Here is a 27,055-nt window from a genome sequence, read left to right as displayed (position 1 = left end):
AGAGGGAACAGAAATATCTGAAAGGGAACCAGCAGAGCACTGATGTGGCCTGTGTGGGGTGGGTTAGGATGGCAGCGATTATGGGAGAGCAGCCTTATACTGTGCTCTCCCAGGCAGGCAGCAGAACTCTGCCAGTAAACTGCATTGTCCAATCGGGCGTAACGACGAGACAGGCCCAACAGAAAAGACAGGGAGGGCTCCAGCTTTACACATAGGTAATTGGCTGTTGGCATTAGGGGGCGACCCAGCATGAGACAAAATCTTAATTCCAAACACGCGCGTACACACACACATACACACACACTCCCTCACTCTTCCACTTCCTCCTCTCTTCCTCCCCTCTTCACCTTTGAGAGAACTGCCTATAACAACAGCTGCTGCATCCAGCTAGTATTCACACACAGCCAAACAAGCCAATTAGTGGCCTTAGAGCATATAATTGTGCATCTGTGATTGTGTGCGTGAGATTGTCTGCTGGTGAATGTGTGAGTGTCTGCGTGTGTTTGTGTGTGTGTGAAGGTGTTATTTCATTAGGTCTCAGGGGGTCGCGCCACCACCTGCTGTGAGGTGTCTTTCCCCAGAGTGTGAGTGACAGTATACTCAGAGGGAAGCCATTGTGTGAGTCAGGCCTCAATGCTGTTTCCATTTAGGGGAGAGGAAATCAGTATGTTGGCTTGTGTTTGTGTGTGTGTGCGCGCACTGGGAAAATGTTTTTTTATTATTATTCTAGTTAAGAGTTCATTTTATGGACTTGACATTTATTCAAAATATAGAATCAGTGGCTGTTTCATTATTCTGAGAGTTATGCATACAAAAATAAATAAACAAATGTTCACCCCCTGGTGATTGATTGATTGATGGCTTGCTTTTGATCTTGGTTTAGTTGAAATTAATTCATGGAAATCCGCAGTCTTCCCCTTCTACCATATTATTCAGGTCAATTTCCCCTTTTATTAAGTGTACGCAATTTTCCAGAGCACTTTCCTTACAATTCAGGAAGGGCAATAAAGAGGACAACTTCCTGTACTCAAGTTGAGATGGCATCCCTCCATTATGAGAGGAAAGAGAGAGCTGCTCTTTAAGTGTCTTATCGGAGACATCAGACTACAGGACTTCCCTCATATCTTGGATTGTTGCTTGCTTTAGCATAGACATGGCTTTTTCTGAAAACAACTGCAGTTATGTCAACGTAAGCTAAAATAATTCCTTCAGTTACACCATAAAAAAAAGCCTGCATGTTTTTATATCACCCAAATGATTGTACGGCTGTTTTCAACCAATGACCTCTTGAAAAAGCTTGGAAATTGGGTGCGGATGTTTTCCAGAGTTTGCCTTTCACATTTGAAGAACACAAAAAGAGATTCTGCGGGTCAGTCACGTTACCAAAACGGGAACAATTCTGAAACTTTCAGATGAGGCGTGATGTACAGCACATCGACACCAGTGTCTGCACTCGCCAAAAGCTTCCTAATCCTGATGTCTTTCCAAGTCAACATCTTTTTCTGAGTCTTTTACGTGTATGAAACCTCTTTTCTTTTTTTTCATCCTGAGATAATTGTACTCTGAGACACAGACATCCAGTTGTTTAAGGTCAAGAAAGATGGGCTATGTATGACTTTGCACCAACTCTGCTACCTTACATACTGTGTCAGTTCAATGCAAAGGTAGAAATTGGCCTGAAGCCTCAGTCACAACCATCAGTTTCCACATTCTGCCGTTTGAATAAGTCCCTTTTTTCTATTTAATGAAAAGAGAAAACAGTCATGTCTTAAACAAGTCGACAAAGTTATTTTTCTTCAGACTTTTCTGATGTGGAACCATGAAATCTCCACTGAGCCTGGAGAGTAGAGGGGGGAGGGAGGGAGGGAGCCTGAGTTGGCTGGTCAGGATCACCGCTGGCCTAGCTGCGGTCTGTAACTCCATACACTGGCATCCTCATTAGACCAGAGCCTTGAGCAGAAACAGACCATCCAGATGAGAGCACGCTATCCATTTGATCCACAGGATACACCCAGATCTCCCTCGACCACAGCCAGCACCCCAGCCATGAATGAGCCCTAAGGATGGAAAGCTTAAAGGCAAATAAGCAGACGTATCGACATGCATCAAAAACAACCTCCACTTTGTCTCTCTGTGTTTCTCTGAAGAATTCCCTCCCTCTTTTCTTGCCTCAGTTCCTCTATTCCATCCAATGTCAGTACACACATTCAACACGGACATTTGCAGAGCAGATGTAGAGATGGATACCAGCTGCAGTTCGGCTCTGAAGTGTTTCCTCTTCTTGGAGGCTGATGAGTAGAAAGACAAATGGTATCCCTTGTCTCCATAGAATCTCCATAGATGATTATTCCTGAGGGGCTAATTTCAGCAGATAAACAGAAACCACAGTGTTGTTTAAGTAGGTTCTTCTTGGTCTTTTAGCTTGTTGATGTTTATACTGTTTGGTTGGCCATCATCATCGTCTGTCTGTTGTGTATGAAGTAGAGATTTGACTGACAAGTACTATTTTAAGAGCGGTGAAGAAGTAATTTCCAATAGTGTGTAGTATTAGCCAGATATAACTAAAATATCAGCAATTTGACAAGATTTCTCACTGGGAAGTCCTACAAGAAAAATGGACACCATATGCAAGACTTCAGTTTATTTCAAGAAGGAAATTGTTGTGTTTACCTGGATTTATTCATTTGTGTACTTTTACGGGTAATGACGTTCAAACTAGACAATAAGAGGCTACGTTCATTGTTTTTTGGCCTGATTAAATGACACAAATATTACTTCTATACAAGGCAAAATACAATACATAAGTTAATATTTTTTCAATGCAATGGTATCGGATTAGTTCTAAGTATTTGCCGATGCGCAATGTCCAGGTATCAGAGTTCATGCCGGGAAGGTAAAAGTTGTTGTAGAACATCTCTAGTGTGAAGGTGAAGGCCTGCTGATAGCTTGGAGCCTTTTAGTTGTTTCAAAGGGATGGTGGTACATGAGTCCCCCCCCCGTGTTGGCATTTATCGCTCAGACTTATCCCAAGGGAAGTCTGTCTTCCTGTCCTATCTCAGATCCTTGCCCTGGCTTTGTTGATGTCTAGATGCCTATCAACAGGTGAGGTACCTGGACAAACACTTCTCCCCGCCACAACGCAGAGAGGCCAAACATTTAATTTCCTGTCCAGAGACCCCTAATCTACAGTGCATATGAGGTGGCGAGCCTACAGTAATCTGGCTTTGGTTGATACAGCTCGGGCCGCCTCTTTCCTCGCGTGCTAGCAGTGGGAACACAAAGTGCTTTTCTCAGCAGAGAGGTAAGAAGGGGCGAGTGCTGAGCTCCTGAATCGTTCACAGAAACAACATAATCACCTTGACTGTGTACAGATCAACCTGAGTGGGTGGAAAACACGACAAGTACCGCATGTTGCCAAGTAACAGGATCCGTGAGCCTTTGTGTGATCGTCCATATAGTAATGACTGATTTGTAATAGTGCTTGAATGAAGTTAGAAGGTTGTGTTACAATAGACTTTAAAACAAAGACAAAGACAGATACTCACATCCAGGAATAATTTTATCGAGTCGTTTCTCAAGGCTGACAGACTCATGTTTAAATGAAAATCGGGCAAGGTCTGTGTGTTTGAGAGATTATCCTTCGCTGCAGCCTTTAATTTGATTCATCTGTACTCACTCTGATCGGTTAGTTATCCTTCATCAGTATGTATCCCCGCACTACAGCGAGCACCCACCTGATAGTCTGTAAATGATTTATGGCTTAGTAGAGCATAGATTATACACCTTACCACTAACCTAGAATTATCATTGGAGATGTGTACCAGGAGAAAAAGAGACATTAAACACACACACACACACACACACACACACACACACACACACACACCATACAACCTATTACTTCTGTCAGTCTTAACCCTCAGTCCTTTTGAAAGTGGGTTGAATAGTGAGAACCAGCCTCATTTCCCCAAAATGTCCTCACTTACTCACTGTTCTAGGCCCAAATGCTAATACAAACACTGCTTTCAAAGCTAAATGCCGGGGGTCTGCCACATCCTGCCCATTCCTCTGTTATTGAAATAATCCCAGGTGCTGCAAATGTCATGAACCCCCTACGGTGCACACACAGTCACCCCATTAGATTTGAAAGTGGCACATACTCTGCAATCTCCTCTTTAATAGTATACACTAAAGGGCAGATGAAACCGAATTGAAGCATTTCAATTCTGAAGAGAAATATCTCCCTAATGGGGGTTTCCTCTCACTGCATAAAAGATTCACGTGGAGGTGGAATAAGCCAAGTCAAATTGTTTCCAGAACATTTGAATCCTTAACCCAAGGGACGGATGCCTTTTTTCATGTTGGTTAGAAAGAAATACTTAAAAACAAGGGAAGAAATTCAAGTCAATTGAATAGTTTGTAGGAATGAATACTTATCCACACTTTTCTCCCCCAAAGAACTTAACAGCTGATACTGAGAAGTCCCTGTGGTCCTGTTAACACTTGGCACTAAAATATGTCTTGAAATCCAGTCACTGTTGACAGCTCTTACTACAACACAGACTACCTCCTAAGACACATTAAGGAAACATTAGGATCAAATCACTTGAGGCTTGTTTTAATGTAAGAGTAGCCTGACAGAACTCCCAAATACCACGGACCTTCCAACAAAGGATTTTGCACTTAATGCCTGAAATGAAGCACTGAAAAACGCAACTAAAATGGCGTCACAGACTGGCTGAATAGAGCTGTAGTCACTTCCATGTGCATCTAGACTGAAACTGCACTCAGTACCCTACATGGATACGAACAGGCTGAGCAAATGGACCCCCTGCGTGCTGGCTAACCTGATGTCACAGGATGACTTGCTTAACTAAAAGACAATAGAACCCAATTATATTAATTTGGGCTACAGACGCATGTGAAACATGCTGGAATGATCCTCTCACTTCTGCTCTTTTCCTCTCATAACGGGATGTTTTTGTTGTCAGATTTTATTAAGATGATACAGTCTCCATTAATTCAACAATGACTTCCTTGTGTGTGAAAGGGCCGCCTTTAGCTGGATATTTGTGTCCTTACTGGTGTTTGGACCTGGTGCGTGTGTTTTGAATTACAGAGGCTGGGGTAGTGGTTACCTCCTCCAAGGAGGTTATGTTTTCACCCCTGTTAGTTTTTTGGGGTTTGTTTGTTTGTTTGTCGGCAGGATTGATTTTGTTGTTGCTAGCTCTGCTGACTTGCGTGTTAACATGGTGAAGTTATAGCTTTAATAGATATTTTGTCATAGTCCAAATTTAAATGAGTTGCAGTTTTTAAATAGAGAATGGAATCTTATTGATGGAACACAACTTTACTGATCACTATAGAAACTGAAGCAACGGCATCCCGGCTCACTTTAGGACTATAAGTGTTCTGTATTGGAGATCTGCCACTAAAACCTTCTGCTCTGTGTTTACAGAGTCAACAGATTCATAAAAATACACAGTTGCACCTATGTGGTCCCCGGTCACAGGGAGCTCTCTCTCAGCTGTTGAGACTGCAGCGACTGCAGTTACAGTAGACGTCTGTCCAGAGAGGTTGTGGCTGATTAAACTCTGGTGACTACACTGAGCTCACTCTGCACAGCCAGCCAAGCTCTGCTAGGAAATCTACACCACAGAATTGACTGGTCCTGAAAACAACCTGGTTGCCAGGTTTCTTTGACCCCCCCTGCCCCTCTCGCCAGCATCAACATCTGTGTGTGTGTGTGTGTGGGGGGGGGGGGGGGGGGGGACTGGAGGGAGTGGTAGATACAGAAAGGCCCGGAGGCCACCCATGTCTATATTTTGTCTTTTGTAATCTGTTAATAGAGACACACACACGCTACATTCATATTAGTGCGATTTCATTATAAAATGGCTTTTTTTACCCTAAAATGATTTCTGTTTACACAAGCATTTTAGCTCCATGTCAGTGTTCTCTTCAGCACACCTTGAAACATATATCTTGTGACCATTCAAGTACACTTTACATGTGTGCTGGTGCAAACAGGAAGCAGATTACTTCCTCTGCAGTTTGTTACTCAGAAAATACTACCAAAGAGAAACTGTTGAAGAGAAAGATGAGGTATTTATTTTCTTGGACCGAGGATGAGGTGGATCTGCTTCTCACTTTTAACAACGCTTTCCATTTACCCGGTTTTGTTGAGACTGACGAGAACCAATCAGGAAGATGATGCTGCTGACAGTGTTCTCCTGATTGTTTCCAAACTTATCTGTCCTCTGTGTTCAAAAACTCTGGAGTAGTGTGGATGGCAGGTGTAACCATAGCAATTAATGCCTGTTGAAATTAAATCATCATGAAATTCATCTTCCGTTATTTCGTGTAATCTTTCTGTGTTTGTTGTCAGCCTCAGTTAAAAGATGAACAACAAATGCTAATTCAGTTTCGCAGTTTCTTCAGTGAGGATATTGCAGATTGCTTCTGCCAGAGAGAATCGAAAGCTTTCAAAAACACACACATCCGAGGCCAGTGGCAGATGGACTGTTGCAGTGCGATGAAACAGAATGAGAGAGTAAGTTGGCTCTAATTGTGGATATAATGGAGTCTTTAGTGTACTCCGGAGCCCCATTGAGTGACTGAAAGAATCCGGCTTTTGATTGGGCATTTTCATTCGTGAGTATTCTGAGCTCTTGTCTTTGTAAATTATCTCATTATATCATAAAATGTATACTGCCCTGACAGAGGAGGGTAATTTCAAACCTCGTTTTTAATGATCCTACTTACATAGAGACATCACCGTATTAGCAGTCGGATGTTGGTGCTGGATTGACTTCTCAAATATACTACTCTAATATCCCGCACAATCTCTTTCAGTGTGGTCGGTAATAAAGTGACAACTGTTACAAACCCTCTTTTTCACCCTCTTTTGAAGCCAAAAGCTCAAATGACTCAAATTGGTATAAAATACCTCATCTGAATGACAGAAACAAGTGTTCAAGCCTCATCCTGTCAGTCTCCTCTCTTTTTTTTCTTCTACCATTTACTCTCAGTCCTCTCTTCTTCCATCCTCCTTATCTCGCCTTACTCTCCTTCACGCTGTGTAGTTTGCTGAGGGTTCGTAGAGTTCCACCACATTCCTGGTTGGCACTTATGTCTGGACATAGCAGAGTTGCGGGTGTTAGCCAGAGCCGCCTGCAGAGAAGAGACCGACGCTGGCAGCCAAGTACTGAGCGCCCACCTGCTGCCAGAGCCGGCGGAGGAACCATCATTTATTACCTCCGTTGATGGGAAAAGCAGCTCTGTCACTTAGGAGACGTATTGTCCTGTGAACGCTTCACTCTATACGGTCTACGTCCCAAGACTGCATGTTTGGCTCTGGCTTGGGCAGTGGAGGTATTTTATCCCCCTCTCTTTCTCTGTTTAATCCATCAAAGTTATTCATCCTCATAGATCATATTTCAGGAGGCAGGAGAGTTGGAAACAGCATCCCAAATCTTCCAACTCTGCTTTATCTCATCTCTGTCACAGTGCTGTGGAGAGGCTGTGTCCTGCAGAGGGAGATTTAACCGTGCAGCCAGCCTCCCGTCTCCGACTCCCACTTACACAGCAGACTTTAGTCTCGAACATTTAGCAGACTTGCGTGTTCAACCTGGCTACAAAGTGCTGAGCTCCCCTGTTCCACTTGGACTTAATCTTCCATCTTTGGCTGATAATTCTGGGAAAATATTGTAGAGTGTGACCCCAGATGTTTGATATTAGTGTTCCTTTATATTTAGTTTGATACTAAATCCTCTGTTAAGTTTTGTACATGCCTAGTGCAGGGTAATTCTAGCTCTTACTTGTATAAACAGTTTGCTTAAGGCTTTCATGTCTGCCGTGTGTGGTGCCTTTGTTGTATGTATATATATATATAAAAAAAAAAAAACATATGTAGAAGAATTGGCGGCCTTTATTCTCCACTGCTGCACTTTTCCCTCTAAAAGCGTTCCCATTACTGGATTAGTGCCCAGTTCTTCAGGACCAAAGAGATGGGGTAGGCCCGGCCCACTTTACCTGAGCAAAGCCTAATCCGTCTTAATCTAATAATTGCTCCCATATTCATTCTGTCTCGCAAGGGCACAGCTGCAAGGGTTGGCTATGGCTCCAGATTGCTGTGCACCATGGGTAATAATACCCACGACCCCTTTCATGGCCAGAATCGGGATCTGTGGACGCCGCAAAAGTTTTTCATCATCATTGTTTGGGCGTTCCAGACAAATTGTATAACCTCTTATCAGTCCCTCTGTTCCTCTCCGTCTTTCCCCTCCCTCCTTGTCGGCTCATGTTCTGTCCTCAGCGTGCGTGGGTTACACTGACATGCATTAGTCTGCCTGTGTTTCAACAGTCAACCTCTTATGAGTGGGTGTTGAAAATAGGTGAGAGCTGGCCACGCTCACATGTCTCTATTTTAGATACAGCATGACAGTTATGAAGCCTGGTGTAGAAGGATAGACATGCATGTGTGTGTGTGTGTGTTCGGGGGGTAGTGTTGATGAGCGATGAGGCTCAGATTTTCTCTGAAAGACTTCTTGAAGTGCCGGGGCTCCATCACTCTAAGTGAAACGTCATTTAAACATCAAACGATAACAAGGAATAGCGTGACATTGTGATGTCCAGCGTTAAAGTTAAATAATCCCAGCAATAAGAGCAAAGAAGACACTGAAAGTTGATCCATATGGAAAATATATATACATACAGCTTTTACAAACTGGTGACACTGGAATTTATCTGTAATAGTAGCTGCACAAAATCTATCAAGTAGTGGTATTTAGAAAAGCAAAACAAATACTGTTTCCACAATATCAGTTTCCTGATGTAAAATCATTTAGCTGAGAATTTTTATCCATCCTAAACTCCAGGCTATGGTGGTGTATCTAATTCCTGCTGGCAATATAATGATGATCCTCCCCACCTCAGTGGTTAACCTCATCCTAGCTTCAGCCTGAAGCCTGCTGCAGGCCTTGTAGTAAGACTCATAATGAGGCGGTAATAGCCTTGGATGGGTGGCCTGTTAAACCTGAAGCAGCGTTAGGTTGAGGCCTATATCTCACAATTTCATCTCCTCCTGGCGTACTTATTAAGCGATGAATGCACCGAGGCTTCCTTCTCCCACCCTCCCCTATCCCTCTCCCCACTCACACTTTGACTCAAGTGTTTTTATAATTTTTCCTGCCTCGCGGACCCTTTGGAGCACTTCATTTCATAGGTATGGCGGCAAGCAGCGACTTGCAGGCAGGGATGAGGGGGCATTTCATGACAGCATAAGAGAGGTGACATACCTCTGTCAAAATGTCATGTAGGTTTTTGATGAAATTGAATATCTGTTCAAGAAGAAAAGTGACTACAATGAGGTCAGTGTCATGTTGCTGATGGAAGAGCAATTTTTAAGTGCTAGATGTCAAAATGGCATCACACGTCCTCAGTGACTGTTGCTACAGTTTGAAGAAAGAATGATGCAAAAATGAACGGAGCGGTCTGGTCCACCTGGAGACATTGCATGCCGGTTGCCATGCCATCGCTGCCTGGCAATAAGGGAGGGAAGGGTCTTTGTGTCACTGCTGCAGAGCGCGCTCCCCGCTGTCAGCGAGGAGATGGGGAGAAGCGGCTGCAAACTGATAGTGATCTCAGCGAGGTTTGTAATGATAAGCCGGGTCCTCTCTTTGCACAGGAGCAAGTCACATTATACAGTCTGACCCGTCTACGGTGCAATTACATGGTACAATAAGAGCAGCGATTGAATTAAGGTAGTGGGTATGCATACCGGTGCCATCGGTAAAGAGGTATCCTGGCTCTGCTGCTTTGAACATGGTTTTCAATTAGAAGCAGCAGAATGAACACAGAGATGTGTTCGGCTGATGTAATGTCCCACAGAGAATAATATACTACCCGAGGTCAGTTTTCTGTACGTAATGAAAAGAGGCAGCAGGGACTCGATCTTTCATGTTACTTTGATTTATTGCAGAGTTTGAACATTTTTGGACAGAGACGGACTAGCTGTCTCCCTGTTTCCAGTGTTTATATAAGGCTAAGCCAATCTAAAATAGCCAACTGCTGGTTACCTTCTTATTTAGGGTCGAGATATGAGTTTCTCCACGAGAGTACTTTTTAAACTATTCCTTAAATGTATCTTAACTAAGCATAAATGTCAAACATCTGCAGCTTCTCAAATGTAATGATTTTATGTCACTGTGAGTTGATTGGTCAGTTATTGAACAATCTTTTGTTAAAACAGCAGAGGACAAAAAAAGACTAGGAAACAAAACCTCAGAGAAATCAAAGACAGCAAATGATACACAAATATAAACAAGAAAGAGAATAAAGATTATAAAATAGCGATGGTCAAAGAAAAAGATAAAAGCTAAGAAAGTAGTAAAGTGATGGAGCAAGTCTCTTTTTCTCTTGGAAGTAACTTGTTCAATCCTGTGCCACATAAATAAAACATACTATTTTTTTAAACATGATTTTCCTGCTTATAATAATTCTAGAACCAAGTCAACAAGTTATGGCCACCGAAGCCCAGCATGTTGACTAATGACATCCGCCTGTGGTGAACCATCTGTCACTCCCGCTACAAAAGGTTTGACAGACACATTGTACCTGGTCTAACTCCGTCCTGTTTAAAGTCTCGGCTGTCAAGCTAAATGAGGCAACCTGACCTCTGTGTTTTGGCGCCATTTCAGCTTCATGCACTGCTGAGTACTCTGAAATTCACGTTTAGAAATGGCAAACTATTGCTGACACATAGCATTGTTGAAAACACTGACCAGGAGAGCGGCAGAGCATGAAAAATGCACATTTCGCAAGATGAGCTCAGTTTGACGTCAGTATTCTAGTTTAGCTCCCTAGTTTCTGTTAACACTTTGTTGTCTTTTTTGTCTCACTTTGAAACACACACAAATTATTTTGGTCTGTTATGAACTTCTACCACACACACTTATCCCTAACACATCTGTCTTTATTGTTTTTTGGTGCCAATGGAATTAAAGTTTTGATTTGCCATCTTATTGTAGTGTCAATAAATACGAGCGCAGTATATCATGCTGACTTACCTGTCTTATGCTCTTTGGGGTTTTTCCATTGTGTTTACGAGACCATAAACCATAGAAACCTGTCAATCTAATAGAGCTTATTCTGCCAACCAGTTTTCGAGGAAACAGCCAGGGGAGGCACCTCAGTCAGTGGAAAACTCAAACATGCAATCACACAGACACGCATCCAGTCATTTGTTGACAGGCCATGAAAGCTCGGTGCTTCCCATGCTCTTCGTTACCACTCCATTTTATCTCTTTGACATCTCTGTCCACAAACTCAACCATCTGAGGATTAATCTGTCACAGTTTTTCCACTGACATTTCGCTTGATGTTTTAAAAAGAAGCACTGTGACGGATCAGCCGCTCGGCAAATGTCAATGTGACAATAATCCAAGCTTGCACTTCTGTCCTGATTTCAGGGAAATGGGTTTTTGTTAAATAAGCCTTAAAGGAGACTCATGATGTTTATTCATTGTTTTTCTAGCGTTTAGTGTAATGATTTTCCGTGTATTAGAAAAGTTCTGCAAAGTTGAAAAGCTGTAAAGAAAGTGAAGTGAGCTCCTCCCCCCACAGAAAGCACTGATCCTGAATCTGCTGAAACACCTCAGTAGTCCAGGCAATAAATCAACATTTGATAACCTCCGGATGAGCAGCATTTGAGTTTTCAATGTTCATTGGCTAGTCCGACACACCTTTTACAAAGCCGTGCCCAGCGAGAGTGGAGACTAATTTCCTACACATGCCGGAAGCGGTTGACCAATCACAACAGATTGTGCCAGCTGGCCAATCGGAGCAGACTGGGCTTTCCTAGGAGGGGGTCCTTAAAGAGACAGGAGCTTAAACAGAATGTTTCAGACAGAGGTAGAAAAGAAGTTGAGGAAAGTGCAGTGTTTTCTGAACATTCGAGCAGGGAAACATTTTTTTATTTTAATTATGAATATTAATATTAGCAGAATATGTCTCATTTTAAAAGTGTTTGACATAGATAACATGGAAAACACTGAAATGCCATTTGTTACAGCACCACTGTTTACTAAGTAATATGATTTAGATCAGTAATCTGATCAGGTATTCACTGCCAACCTTCTTTACAATATCAAGACCATATTTCACTTGGTACTGAAAATGTATTTACAGCTTCTTCCAAGGAGGTTCAAACTAATATGAGACTTTGACTCGTATCAGTTTCTCCACACCGCTCGTCTTTTCTCCTCTTGTTTCCTCCTCTTCTCTCTGTTTGACATCCACCCTGGCAGGGAAGCTAATCTTGTTATCCTGGCATTCCAGTGCAGCAGAAAGAATCTGCACTGATTGCTCAACTGCTGGAAATAAAAAATATGCACATTTTCTTAGCCGAAGTTCCACTCTGATTTTAAATCGAGACTTTTTCCACAGGACTCGAGGGCAGCAGACTTGTGCATCGTATAAAGGGAAGTGCTGCCCTCAACTCTCTGAACAGGACAGAGCGTAAATTACAGCAGCTGCTAAATTAGATGCTTTTAAAGAGAGAGTGGTTTTCGTCAGTGTTCCCTCGCTGCACATCCTTGTGTGTTGAAAAATTGATGACATGTTTTTCCAGTCATCGTGTAGGCCCCTGCCTGACCCTCTCATAGACATCAACAAAAGATGTTGCTTCCAAATGTGCCAGACTCTTTCAGATTTTATGTGAACTCTCTGAGTTGTTAATAATTGATCAAATCTGAAGAAGTCAAATCGTGTCTGTGCCACTCCTTTTCTTTCCTATTTTTACAAACTCCTTTGAAGCTGCACTGTTCGCTGTCCGTGTGCAAGTTTGAGTAGGGGGGGGGGGGTTATGGACTCCTGCTGCTTTTACTCTTAATTGGGTTATGTCGATCTTGCTGGGAGATGAACAAACAAAGTGTTTATTTGTGGTAGTTGTGTCGTATCTTCATAGGATTGTGTTTTTATTCATAGATTGCTGGATTTCCCATCAAAGTATTTAACAAAAATCTGCAGCACTTTAATGTGTGACAGAGAATTCTGTGTCACTCAGTGCAAGGTGCGGAGATAATCATCTGATGGCAGCCATGCCGAACGTTCCAATCACTGTCTCACGCTCCGGCAGCAACGCTCATCCCTGCGATTCAGAGACTCCTCGCTCTGTTATCCCGTCACCCTGAAACGTTTCAGAGCAGCTGTCCCGCTTCGACACGGTCCGCCGAGAGGCTATTGAACCACTCACACATATAGGGGCTATTTGAGCTCCTGCAACGGGTGTGTGACTGGTGCCAAGCGTTTGTGGGAGCTGCTGTTTGAGTCGGTGCATGTGCGGCCGACTCCCCCTTTAACCTCTCGCAGCCTCAGTGCTGCGTCTCGTCACTGGTTGTCGTCGCCCTGCAGCAGTTTGTTTGGAGAAGGATTCAGAGATAACACTGTGGTGTGTGATGACCTGGTGGAGACACACAGTCCTGATTACAGCAGCTTCACTGATAACACAACGTCTTGTAAAGATTATTAACTGGGTTCAACTTCGGCTGAATTAAAGCTCAGATTTTTATAAATACAAGTCAGAAGCATCTTTTTTTCTTATTTAATATAAACGTTTTACCTGCACAGTGAAAGCTTATGGCGAATAACATCACTCAGTTTATCTTATCTGGATATTGATTTTCTTTCTTGTCCATAGATAATGGATGACTCGGGGTGAAACTGTCGGCTCTGAGCCGTCTTTGTTTTAAAGCGGATGTTTCTTCATGCTGTTTGTGTGTGAGCTGTGAAACCCAGAGTATCACATGGGTGTAATATGGGAAATTCTCCTGACCATGATTTGCTTGGCTCTCATCCAGAATGCATCCATATAGTGTTTTCTTATTTTGACCACTGGACTGAAAGTATTTAGAGAAGCCTCAAACTCTTCTATCTATCTGGATGAATCTGGATATGCCTTAAAGCTTCTATCTTTTGTTTTGATTCAGAGGTGCAACTTAAAACAGATTAGAAATATTCTCTATTGTGTGGGTGTTGCCCTTTCTTCATCAGATGTGTTTCAAGAATTTAGGGGTTTTAAATGACTGTCTGTCTATATTTTCAGACATCACAAGTTGATAAGTATTATTTATTTGGGGTTGGTTACCTCTTCGCTTTAATATATCCTCATAACGATCTCTTGATTCGCGAGTGATGAGCGTTTTCTTTCATCCTCCTCTTCCTTCCTGAGCTTCTCCTTCTCCCTCGCCCTCATTTTATTTCCCTGGCTCGCGGGGCTCATACACATTGCAGAAAATGTTTCAGCCTTTCGATTTCCCTCAGCAGCACTTCTTTCTGCTTCACCTGTTTCCTCGGCTGCGAGGCCTACATGCTGGCATAACACATCTTTCTCCTTTCAAACAACTCTGTCTCCCTGAGCATTCATCGTACGTGATGAACAATGTTTTTTACCCTCTCCACTTCCTCCCTGGGTTTTCCTCACCAACCCTTACACTCAGTTTATCTTTGGCATGAGGCACGTTCACGTTAACTAGAGCGGAAAGTTTGATGTCCTGACCTGACACTAGATGATTGACTTGATAATGTACCAGGATGGTGTGCTTTTGTTTTACTTAAACTTTGCAAACAGAGTGATTTCACTGTGCACTGTTATATTCAATTTGCCCAAGTATTAAATGAAAAAATAATCTGATTTGTTTAGGGGGACAACATAAAATAGGGTGCAAGTGCATAATTAGTGGATTATTTTATAGAATTAATGCATGGACGCAAATTGATTTATTTCAGCTGTTGAAGTTATGTGAACACAATTTAATAATTTGTGTGCATTATTGTTAATCCTCTTGAATTATTGATTTGTGCTCTTAAATAATAAAACACAGATAGCTTATTAATGCACTTGATTTGATATCAAATTTTATATTTGATATCCTACTTTCTTCTAATCCACATGGCAGTAAACATTTAAGAAGCGCTACAGAATTATTTTTTTTATGATGCCGAATCTTGACTTCTGATGTACTATCCAAATCAAATGTATTATACATATAACCCCTCTTGCGATCCCTACTAATTACATTAGCATGTATATCATTATCCCATAAAATACATTTAATTCCTTAACTCTAGTGAAAGAGGTAAACATTTATTTCTTGAAATAATCTAAATCATACATGTTTTTTCCCATGTGACATTTGCAGGCTAAGTATGAAACAGGGAAATAGATACAACATGTAGAAGCCACCCTGGCTCAAAGCCTGCATTTAAAATCCTTTGTTAATGTAACATTTATCATAATACTTGATAGAGACTGCTGCATAGCACACAGTGGGTTGTATATCATCGAACTGAATGATTGATCACATTGTACCCTCTCTTCAGATTTCTGACCCCTCTTCACAGTAATGATTTGAGCTTTGAGCAAAGATTGATTTTTGAGATTGATGCTTTTCAAAGGTGGACTGAAGGTAGCCATTTTGTACGAGACAAAGGAACTGATAAAAAAGGTTTCCTTCGTTTTGTCTCAATCAGTATTAACCATTTATTTATGTCAGAGTAAATTTGAATACAGAATGATAATAGTTGCAGAACTCTGTGTTGAAGTCCAGTGTGCAGCTGATGTAATCTATACACCGTCTGAAAATAGAACAAGAAAAACTTCATCAAGGAAATGTTGGAAAGCACTTTAATTCAATAAAGTGAAGAAAATAATCTTGGGTCCAACCCCTGACCTGGATTCGCACCAACAGTTAATGCTTTCTTCCCTGATCCTTACCACATCCTTCCACCAAGTTCCATGCTAATCCGTCCCCTAGTTTTTCTGTAATCTTGCTTACAAATAAACCAAACTGCCATCAAACAAACAGGGAGGAATGAAAACAAACGCTTGACTGATGATGAGCTGACAGCTTAGAAAAATATTGATGAATCATTTTGTTTCAGCAGTTATTTCAGTTTATTACAACAATAAAATCATCAATAATGAATTTGTCAGATGTGCTGCTCGGGTTACTGTCATGTTGGAGCTACGGTTTGCAGACATTAATTGGTCTTGTTTCATGAATATTGGCGTTGATTATTTTTGTGGCTGCCAATACTAACTGTCAGATTTCTGGCTTCCGGCCCAGCAGCTGATAACAGATCTGAGGTGAATGTGTGACCTGCAGATACTGTCTCTCTTAATTCTGTCAAAAATGATGGATAAACCCTAATGACATTCAGTCAGAGATTAGACTAACCCACAGACCCTCTGTCTGTGACGCCGACTGTGCGTCCTGCGATCTATGCTGAAAGTTGATAAGGCGTCTCAGTATAGTTTCTTGTGAAATTTGATTCCACTCTTGACACCTCTCTCTGCCTGTGCCAGCGAGCTACATGGTGAAAGAGAGATGTGGGCTGCTGATGAGCCCATTAAGGTGGGTTCTGGCTGTCAGGCCGACTTTAAGGCGACTTGCACCTGACAGCCCCGACAGCCGAGCCCGGCTTAATGGGGTCGGCAGTGCAGCGAGCCGAGGAGGAGATTCCCCGTGTGCTGATATTTTCCCCCTCTCAGCAGTTTCCCCCTGTGCCTTTAACCCACTTTCTGTCTCTTTCAACTTATTTCCAGATACCTGGATCGAAATCCAGGGAAACTCAGATTGTTTTGAAAGTGTAGAAGTATTAATATTTCATGACTGTTGCTGCTCATTCGGGTGCATTAGGGTGTTTGTTCTTAGCTGTTTCCCCAAAGTGCGTATTGATTGGAATCAGAGCTGGGACTCTTTCTGTCTTTTGTGTTTATTAACCTGAGACAGAAACGGAAGGAGAGAGGCTCATTGAAGAATGAGAGTAATAGTTATCACCAGCTTTTTTAAAATTGATCTAGATTCCACTTGCTTTTATTTATATTTAAATTATTTCAACAGTACTGAAAAAAATCACTTGATTAAGAAAATATCACCCTGAGCCCTGAAAAGTTTATACATTTTCTCACATTTTATAAGTCTATAGTCTAGTCCAAATCAACCTATTAATCAATTGGAAAAATATGAATTTTAAAGCTGCTGTTTCATGGTTTCTTCTTAAATTGTATCCATGAGGTCTAACAACATTGTCTATTTTCTTCCCCCATGGACACTTTTATATATTAAAATTAATTATTGTTTACTTTGGTGTTTACAGGCTTTATTCTTACACTGCTGGGTGTATTCCTGCATGTCTTAGCACATCTTGTCAAGTCTTGGCACATAACTTCCACCATCTGTCACCCAGCAAAATACCATAAAACTGGTGTGGCCTGTGAATAAAACCAAGACAAAATAAACCACACCTCCACAGTGATACTAGGGGCAAAAAAGTCCAGAGCATACCTTTTAATAATTCATTTGACTTCAATGTCATTGTGCCATTGTTAGTTTAACATTACTCCTTTCAACATCCTTTGCCTTGATTTGAGAGTTTTTGTGTCCATATTAACATTCCCATTCCTCCATTCTTTGTTATCTCTGTTTGTTTCCCACTGTATCTGAAACTCTCGCTTTCAACTGCTCTCTCTGTGAAGGGCCCTCCGCAGGAGTGAGGATAGCACTGGCCCCGCTTATCTCTCTGAAATGTCTCTCTGTGCAGATCCAAGCGTCTCTTTCCCTTCAGCCAGCGTGTGACTCATTGACAAAGCATGGCCTAAATTAACTGTATTGATTCGGTCGGACGGATAAATCTTCTGTAGAATGTTTGTTGCTGAGAGCCGATGTGATGGTGGTAGAGGACATATCTGTGTGTGTGTGTGTGCGTGTGTGCCCCCTTCAAGTCTGTCTTTGTATGTCTGTTTATATGAGTGTTGGATAGGAAGGGCTGCAGAGTGTGTGTTTGTGTGTGTGTGTTGGAGTTGTGGGTCACGGTGCCTTTTCTGTTTGAACAGTATAGTACACTTGGCAGATTTCCCTAAGATGTGATAGAGTGCATCTCTCTCACTCTCCCTCACTCACTCTCTCACTCAGTCACTCACTCACTCTCTCTCTGTCTCGTTTGTCATCCTGTGGTATGTGAAAACACCTTATCTACTCACACTGTCTCTGCCGGGACTTTTCCCGGAAGTCATTCCCTCTGGCAGCTAAGATCCACACACACACAAACGCACACACACCGCTGCATGTCATCATGCATCTCAAATGAAACCATCAACTGCATGCCACGCCTCCGCTGCGCTCCCACCGAAGCTCGTAACACCAGTGTACAGAGGAGGCTCGCTGTGATGGGAGTTGGCGTGCTACTTCACGGCCCAGCTGTAGGTTTGGCGCTGAGGCAGAGCGCTGTCTGTGAACATTACTTGATGGATTGATTGAAGTGGATGTTGGGGATGTCTCTGCTGGAGTTTCCAACCCATCTGCTGCCTCTTATCCCAGTTTTCCACAGATGGAACAAATTCACAGCCTCTTCGGGGAATTGTTCGAAACCAGTCGGTCGTACAGAAGAGGAGTTGTAACAATCCTGTGTCTAATAAATCATGTGGAGTTTAGCTCAGATGAAGAAAGAATGATTTATGAACTCAGGCTATGTATAATGTCAAAATCATTGACTCCTGAATACTCGTTTCGATTGATAAATTCAGTGTTGGTTCTTGAAATGTGAAACATCTTGTGTCACAGTCTAGAACTCAAATATATAAAACAAATTAGAAAAAAAGCATCAAATCCTGACCTTTGAGAAACTGAAACAGGGATGTTTTCCATTTTTCCATTCATCAGCTCTCAATGGTTTCTGTACAGTTTCGGTTATCATAGCTTTTTTCAAATCTGTGAAAGGTGTTCCAGAGAGTTGTTTGAGCTGTTTGGGACCAGTTGGATCACAGGTCTTTGTTTTCTTTTTAATATGCAATCTCAGTGCTGGTAGCGTATCAAACTAGACCTCTGATTCCTCACAATAGACTTGGAGGTGACTGGGACACTTTCGTTGCTCCTCGATCAGAAGATGAACTTGACACAGGATTAGATGGGCTTGTGCTCTCTTTGTCTTTTTTCATCAAATGAGAGGACAACAAAGTCCTTACTGCTCAATGCCTTTTTATCTCCTACTGCAAATTTTCAGAATAAACTACATGCATTTTTTTTTTAACTAGGTGTACTGGTTGTGCATGTGCACAGACCTTAACTCTGTCCCTTCACTTGAAAACCTTAGGTCACTGAGTTATGCTGCAAGCCTCAGTCCACCGTCTTCACCTAGAAAAAAAAACAAGAACAAAAGAAGTTGTGATTAGATTTCAAATCTATGTGGGGAAATGAAACGAGATGGTTGCCACATCAGCTGAAGGGGCACAAATTGAGGTTAAGAGGTGAGGTTCCATCCCAAGTGAGACATTTAACCCTGACGCAGTGAAGTAGAAATCAATCATCTGGCAGGTATAGTGTCACCCCTGGAGCCCGCCTGTAAATTTCTCTCCCATAGTGTATTTACAGCAGAAAGAAAGGCCAATATGCTTGTGACCTGTAATACACTGTTTCCAGGAAAAAGATATAAGCCTCCTCGGAGGATTCCCCGAAGACGCCATCGATCGTCTCTGCCGCCAGACCTGGTGCGAAATTAAAAACAAAAGCACAGTGGACTAAAATTATAACACTGGAGCGTTTTGTCATTGTTTCCTTATTTCCTATTATTTTAACCAGTCAACTCAAGTGTAACAACCTTAAGATCATGAATTGTGTTCACATAAATGTATAGTGCTATAAGGAATAAGTGAATCCATACATGATGAGCCAGTGCAAGAGTTCTGTACGACATTTGCCTGAAAGGTTGACAGATGTTGGGCAGATGTCAAGGTTTAACATGTTCAGTCGCTTTAGAGAAACATTGCATGAACTGCTTTGATCAGATTTATGTTGATCTCACTGCTGTTGGTAAATTCTTTGGTCCCTCGGAACATAACAAGGGTTTGAAAGGACTGGAAGTGTCTGTGTGTTTTTAATGGAAATCTGCAACTGTCCATCATTGGATGTGTCTGCGGACCATTGTGTGACAACATTTTAATGGTGGTTGTAGTCTACAGTACATCTTGCTATTGGGTCGTGTGTTGTTGCTAACGTTTTAGTGATTTCTTATCAGAGCAGCTTTTTAACTGCAGTTGCTGCTGGTGAGCAAGAGGCCAAACAATGAGAATAGTGATGGTTTTATCAGTGTATCAATGGTGTCTTCTTACTTTGCACCATAGCGTGTTGTATGCAAAAGCACTTGATAACACACTTGATACCGCATATTTATTTTGGTACTTATCTACCTTGCATGCAACGGTAGATGGGATTTATGTTACTCTTACACAACTTGATGTGGTCCACATCCTCACCCTGAAAGGGTGCCTGTCATTTTGTGACCCAGTATTCAGGCTCTGGAAGACGGTCGGTGGCCTCTAACCTCTCCAAGCTGTTTGAAATGGCCCAGCATTCTTGCCCATTACATTGATGTACATTTATTAGGCCTCTCTGCCTCGCTGCGTCTTCTTCCTCTTTTTTTTCTGCTGCCTGTCTGTCAGCTCGTGCCACCTGCAGCTGAGGCAGAGGTGATGAAGAGATGCACAGGCAGCAGGAGGACGGGAGCGGTGGGATGAGGAGGGTCAGAGATGGAGGGATTACCCTTGGCTCATCTTCAACAGGCTTCTTGATTAAACATTAGTGAAAGATCCCTTTTTACTTGGCTCCAGTCCTTCCAGAGGCCATGAGCACACGCACACGCACACACACACACACACACACACTCTTAGTCTATCCCGCAGGTGTAGGTATGTTCAATCGACTCCAGCGATGAATCGTTCCTTATGATCACAAAGCTTGACATGATAACATTGTGCAGATGAGGGCCTAGCTTGATAAACTATGGAAATGGCTACTGATGTTCATTGTGTTGGTTAAGCAAACAGGCAGTGAAGATGCATCAGCCAATGACACTCCTCCTGTGTCTCAATAAAGATGTTCTTATCGGCAGCAATCAAGAGAGCTGTGTGAACGTTACTGGAATAAAAAGTATCTTTAACTTGTTTTGTAACGCCGGATCTGGATAAAGATGATCATATTTACGCTGCTACCCTATTCTCATTGAAGCTGTGGCTGCCCAGTATAGCATTAAGATGTTAATGTTTCCTGTGCAGATTTGCTAAAACAGATCATTTATTTCAGTGTTTTTCGTTAAGAGAATATAATATAAGTGTTTAGTAAATGTTCAGCAATTTTGTGTCATTTTTTAAATTATTTGTTTTTATTTAATTATTTGCTAAATTATAAACAATATAATATTGCCGTCCTAATTATCAGCATCAGACACTGAAAACCCCACATCAGTCGACCACTAGTAACAATGTGAAGCACAAACAGAAACATGCCCCTCTAGCTAACGGCAATGTGACTCCATGCTTCTGATTTAATTTATTCCCTCTTTCCTTCCTCTGCCTGTGAATATCATGACCATATCGCCTCTCACAAATACTGTGACTGTGTTACAATAAAATAGAATTGAGTGGATTTGTGACTCATATTTAGTGAAAGTCACTCTACCCATTTCTTCCAGTGACATGTGGGTAACTGGAGCAGAAAACGTGTCCCTCACACAAAATAAGCGTGTCCACAGTATCACGAGGGAAATAAAAGATTCAAGTGTGCGTGAGGATGTGTGTGCAGCATATCGTGTCTTGTTTGGGATACGTGTCTCACTGAGCTGATGGAATATGACTTTGTGTTTGTGTGTGTGTCAGTGTGTCAGATTAGTCACTAATAAGAAAAGGGATTTTCTCCGCGTTAGGTCTGATAATTTTTACGACAAAATAGTTCACAGTTAGCCATTAGTGTCTAAACACCACATTCCTCCACACGGCTAAGTGGTTGCTATGGCGCACACTTAATGATCGGAAAAAGCAGTAAAATGTTAACAGCAGCCAAATCCTAACTCTCTGTCGTTTACTTTCCCCCTTTCTCCCTTTTTTCCTCCCTCTCCGTTCCAGTTCTGTCCATCCAGGCTGCTGCCATCCAGTTCACCAAGGAGCCCAAGTCCCAGGATGCCTTGCACGGCCGCAGCGCCATGCTGCGCTGCGAGGTCAGCGATCCGGCCGACATCAGCTACGGCTGGCTCCACAATGGCCAGCGCCTGGAGAACAGCGAGAGGCTCTTCCAGGAGGGCAGCAACCTCAAGTTCACGGCCGTGGATCGTCAGCTGGACGCAGGGAACTTTGAGTGCGTCGCAGAAAACGCGGCCACGGGAGAGACCCTCCACTCCACCAATGCCTCCTTCAATATCAAGTGTGAGTGTTTCATTTCAAGCCTCATTCTGAGAAAGAAAAATAGCCCCTTTGATTTCCTGAGTGAGAATTTGCCAGCTGACAGGGTTTCATAATGGCAAACAAGGATGTGCGTCCAGTTTCTGGATCAAAAACGCAAAACAAAAGTGGCAGTATACGATGACAGGTAGTATGAGCTGAAGGAATGTTTCCACCTTGTTGCCTTGTTCTTTGTGGCTTCATCTCCCTCTCTCCAAAGGAAACTGGATATGTGTGCCACCCAGCATGTGGTTCTTGTTGCTTGTACTGTTTTTTTTTTTTTTTTACTGCGTTGTGTAACACTCTCTTTTCCCGTATACACTCAAAAGGCTTTTGTTTGGATGTACTCAAGAGAGTAATTTACCTTCTAGCTATATAATTATTTAGGTTAAGATTAACACTGCCCTCCTTTGCTGTAGGCTTTTCAGTCTGTCATTTCCTTTACGTTTTTGTCGAGGCACATTAGTATCTTGATTTTTGTTTTTTTGCTGTAGCCCCCAAATCCAAAGCTCAGTGACCCTCTCAAGTTTCAGGGGAAGCCATGGGAATTCTGCACAAGGTTGTTTAAGATAAATAAGAACTTTGTTTGTGTATTGTGGAAGGGCCTCAGGTACCAGTTGTTACTGAAAAGCCTTTGTGTCCTGCAAACACTGAGTTATAGTGATGGCCGTCAAAAAACAAAAAGCAAAGCGGTTTGAAAAATGGCTCCATCTGGAATATGTTGTCCTCTCTCCGTTCAGCCGGGAGGTTTTGTCTTTGCGGTGCTGTTGCTAGTTCAAAGGCTGATTACAAGAACAGATGAGTGTCCAGACCTCCTCGTAGCAAACTGGGAGATAAACAGAGGGGCAGGCAGAAGGAGAGAGCTGAGGTTTAGCCCCTCCTCTTATGATGCGCCTCCACCAGCGGATGTTTGTGGTTTCTGATGGTGAGCACCGAATCTGAATGGTTTAGAAGAAGAACATGAGTTTTACAAAACCTCATCTGATCTGAAGGGAACTGACTTTATGTGCTGCAATTAAACACGATCCTGTACGTCGGCCAAGTCCAACTGACATACTCCCACAGATTAAAAAGAAAAGAAAAACAAGTCAGACATGAAACACCAGTTCTTAAGAGCAGACCCAAAATAAACTGTATTATCTGCCAGGTCATAAGCATTCCCACACGTTGGAAAGAAGGGCCTGTTTTTATTGGAGAGAAGGTGCTGTATTTACTTAATAAAAGTATTTTTCTTTTTCTCTTTGCACTCATTAAATCATGGAATTATGTTTTATGTAAGATGTAAAATGTACATTTATCCCATACCTGAAGACTAGAGTGTCAAAATCTATTCTGGTAACAAAGTGCGACTTGATCACAAACCTGCTGTAAGAGCTGAGCCACGTTATGGACACACACACACGCACACACACACACACACACACAATAAAATCATCTTATTCCTTTTTGGCTCTACTGCAATCATCTGTATTTTATATTAGTAAATTACAGTGTACTGTAAAAGATGTACCCACATAACTATCACTGTAATTATCCACTTATTTTTAATTAGCATGATATAATTGTCGTATATTCTGCACTTTGGGCTTTATGTTGTCTTTCAGCTCCTTCATAAAATCTCACAGTTTTGGTCGACTTTCATCACTGTGTGGGGTTCATTTCTAGATACAGCTTCAGGTTTGCACAATACAATATAAATATAAACACAGGAATATTAACTAGTATTGACTGCTTTTGATCAGCATGATTCTTTCCATAGCCAAAATCTTTCATATGATTGCTGTTGCTTGGTTATTTGCAGCCAAATCATGAACATTTGTTTATGCCCACACTGAGCCTGCACGTCACTCACCAGTTTGGTATATCCAAGTGTAAACTAGTGCTAGAACTCAGTAGTGCGCCGACCTTCTGTCAAGGCCCAACAGCCTTTAAAACCACATTTAAATTCACCAGATACATTATCCTATCTCAAAATCGTAAAGATGGTAAAAAAAAATGTCCTGACTCCGCCCCCTGATCCGGGTCTGCACCAATATTTAATGAGTTTTTCTTTGGGCCATTTCCTACCACTCCAATTTCATGGAAATCGGTTGAGTAGTATTTGCATAATCCTGTTGGCTAACTTACTAACAAACACGGCAGAAAAAATGAATTCCTTGCTGGAGGTATTAATGCTATATGAGACAGACTGCTCTTGAAAATCACGGTGCAAGTTTTCCTTTGCTGTGTAGCAGCAAATATGTCGAAGTCGGTTTCTCCATGTTTATCTGAGGGTGACCAGCTGTGGATGTGTCTCTATGCAAATGCACATTAAGCACACAACCTGATGCTGGACAACCTGCGACTACACATTTGTCAGATATGGCAATGGTATGTACAAGCAGACATGAGCAGCAGATGCATTGCCAGGAGGCAGATGTTCATGCATGTACTGTTTGTAATCCATCAAACATCAGTCTGGAGATTATCATTGAGATTGATGCGATAGCCTTGCGTTATCAGTTTGATAAGAATACAGCATCTTGAGTGGATTAAAAAGACGTGTAAGACGAGAAACAACGATATATATGTTCCAGGATCAAACACAAGGTTCAGTAGCACACAGTAGTAAATCATCTCTTATCACTTTCGTACACTCTGTCTGTATCAACCCCGTTTGTCTGTCTGTTGTAATGCACTGGCTGTTTGTCTCTGGATCACTTTAGGTGGATCAGACCGTATTATGACAGATGTTCTCATATTTCCCCAACATACATTTAACGGGCAATAAAGTCGCATGTGGTTTTAAAGCGAAGACCCCCTCGGCAATAATCCTGTATGTGCGTTCGCTCATGTGTGTGCTAGGTTGCGTGCGTCGTAGTTAATGTGGGTTGTGAGGAGGGGGGTGGGATGGGGGCTGTTCCATATGTACTGTACATAGACTGTACCAGAGTAGCTTTTATCCCCTCCCCCCTCTGCAGAGAGAGAGAGAGTGAGTTAATTTGTCTTTCTCTCAAGGGTGGGTGGTCAAATCCTGCCAGTCGAGAGTTATTCAGAGTAATTATCTCCCCTCTGTTTTGTCCAATAGTGGTTTTAGCCCCCCTCCAGCCCTTTGTCCCAGCCGGTCACTAGGCATCAGGGGCGAGGGCCGCGTCCAGCAGAGGCGTGGGGGCTCAGGCATCACCATTGTCACAGCGTGTTTGTTGGTCCTGGAGGCGACGCCTGGCTTGACTCTCAATAATAATCGGTAACGAGATGAAGGCCGACAGTGTTTTGAAGTTCATTGGCTCGGCTCTTAAGAAGAAGGTAATGAAACTGCAGAAACACAGGCAGCCAGAATTTCCTCTCGGGTTAGACTTTCAAATCGCAGAGCTACGTGCAGACGAGCGCGTGCACACACACACGCCATCCTGAATTAATCACACAGCTTGTGTCCTTAACCTACATTTGCTCAGCAGATGCATTTTATAGCCTCCTCGCTGATGGCTAGCTCAGCTGTACTTTTTCTCGGAATCACTTCAACTTTTTTTTCCCTTCATCCTGTCATCTGCGAGGTGAAAAATGTAGCTCCTCGTGCCTAATGACCCCGGCTCCATCCCTCAGCCTCTCCCCTGCAGAGTGACTTTGCTCCAGTGTCAGTTTCTTTCCCTTGCCTCCTTTCTTCCTCCTCTATCTGTCATGTTACAGCAGCAGCATCATGTGTGAATCGCCACAGTTTGCAGCGGGGCCCTTTGACCTCTGTCAGCCGCAGCTGATAAAATCTGACACATCGTCTCAGAAGGCGTGCTGGGCTCGTCACGCATCTCCCAGGACCTTTTTTTAAACAAAGTTTACAATATGAAACCACTATACCACATGTTTTAGTTATTTTCATACCCATATGGTGCTGCCAGTCAAATCATACCCATAGCACTTGCCTGGATAACACAATCAAACCTGCCTCTTCTCCATGGCAACAAATAAGCTCATTGAGTGAAACATACACACACACACACACACACACACACACACACACACACACACCTACCTTTTGGCACACTGAAGGATGAACGGTCCAAGCCTGTGCCTTGACAATATCCTCCCAATTCATCTGTTATCATCCTTGTGTTGATGGAGCTTCCTGTTCTGTCTTCAACATAATAATTATACTCCCCTAATTACGGCGTTAGCTGCCAGGCCCGCTCCAACACTTAGTCATGCATTCTGAGAGGGATTACAGGCAAGAATTTGCCACTAATAGGTTATGAAAGAGTACCTTCTGTTTGTTGAGCAGACAGCTGGAGAAACCTGAAACTGTGACTAGAGCTATGAGCAGAGCAAAGGTTCAGAATGTGTCACTGTCAGGGAATCCAGGTCAAATTGGAATTTAAATTAAAAAACATGAATAGGTTTTAACCTGCTGGAGGAAAGAATATGTCTGGAGGTTAGAACTTTCGAAATAGTCATGAGGCAGTTTTTGTTAAGAAGTTCACCTTGTTGTTTTGTCTGCATACATGAATGGGTCACACATTAGTCAAACTGTGTCTGCTACAGTGATGACTTTTTCACTTTTTATATAGTTATGTTTTCCTAATCTCTTCAGCATTACTTTCCTATTACGCTACTCGCCCACTGCTTTACGATCTTATTTCAGACACCTGCTGTTTTTTTTTCTACCATGACAGACATACTCCACTCAAAGATTATGTAGAGAATATCATTTTGAATTTCAGTCTCAGCCCTTGGGGTTGACGCTTTGTCACCATCTGAAACTGGAAACACCCACCTGTTACTCAGGCAGGTTGAAACAAATTCTACAATTTCATTTGC

The 27,055-nt window shown here is 42.3% G+C and overlaps 1 protein-coding gene across 1 annotated transcript in view; it reads left to right on the top strand.

Annotated features, from left to right (window-relative positions):
- The window catches only part of ptk7b (protein tyrosine kinase 7b), a 76,302-nt gene that overhangs the window by 30,159 nt on the left and 19,088 nt on the right, over nucleotides 1-27,055 (top strand). Inside the window, exon 3 of the mRNA XM_053436908.1 lies at nucleotides 21,956-22,252. Coding sequence (XP_053292883.1) covers nucleotides 21,956-22,252 — 297 coding nt within the window. The remainder of the gene's footprint in view (nucleotides 1-21,955; nucleotides 22,253-27,055) is intronic.

This window comes from Pleuronectes platessa, chromosome 12, assembly GCF_947347685.1.
Source record: "Pleuronectes platessa chromosome 12, fPlePla1.1, whole genome shotgun sequence".
In the NCBI taxonomy this organism is placed as follows: Eukaryota; Metazoa; Chordata; class Actinopteri; order Pleuronectiformes; family Pleuronectidae; genus Pleuronectes; species Pleuronectes platessa.
Note: the sequence above shows the minus strand (reverse complement) of the source record. Positions and strands in the feature narration are given on the sequence as shown.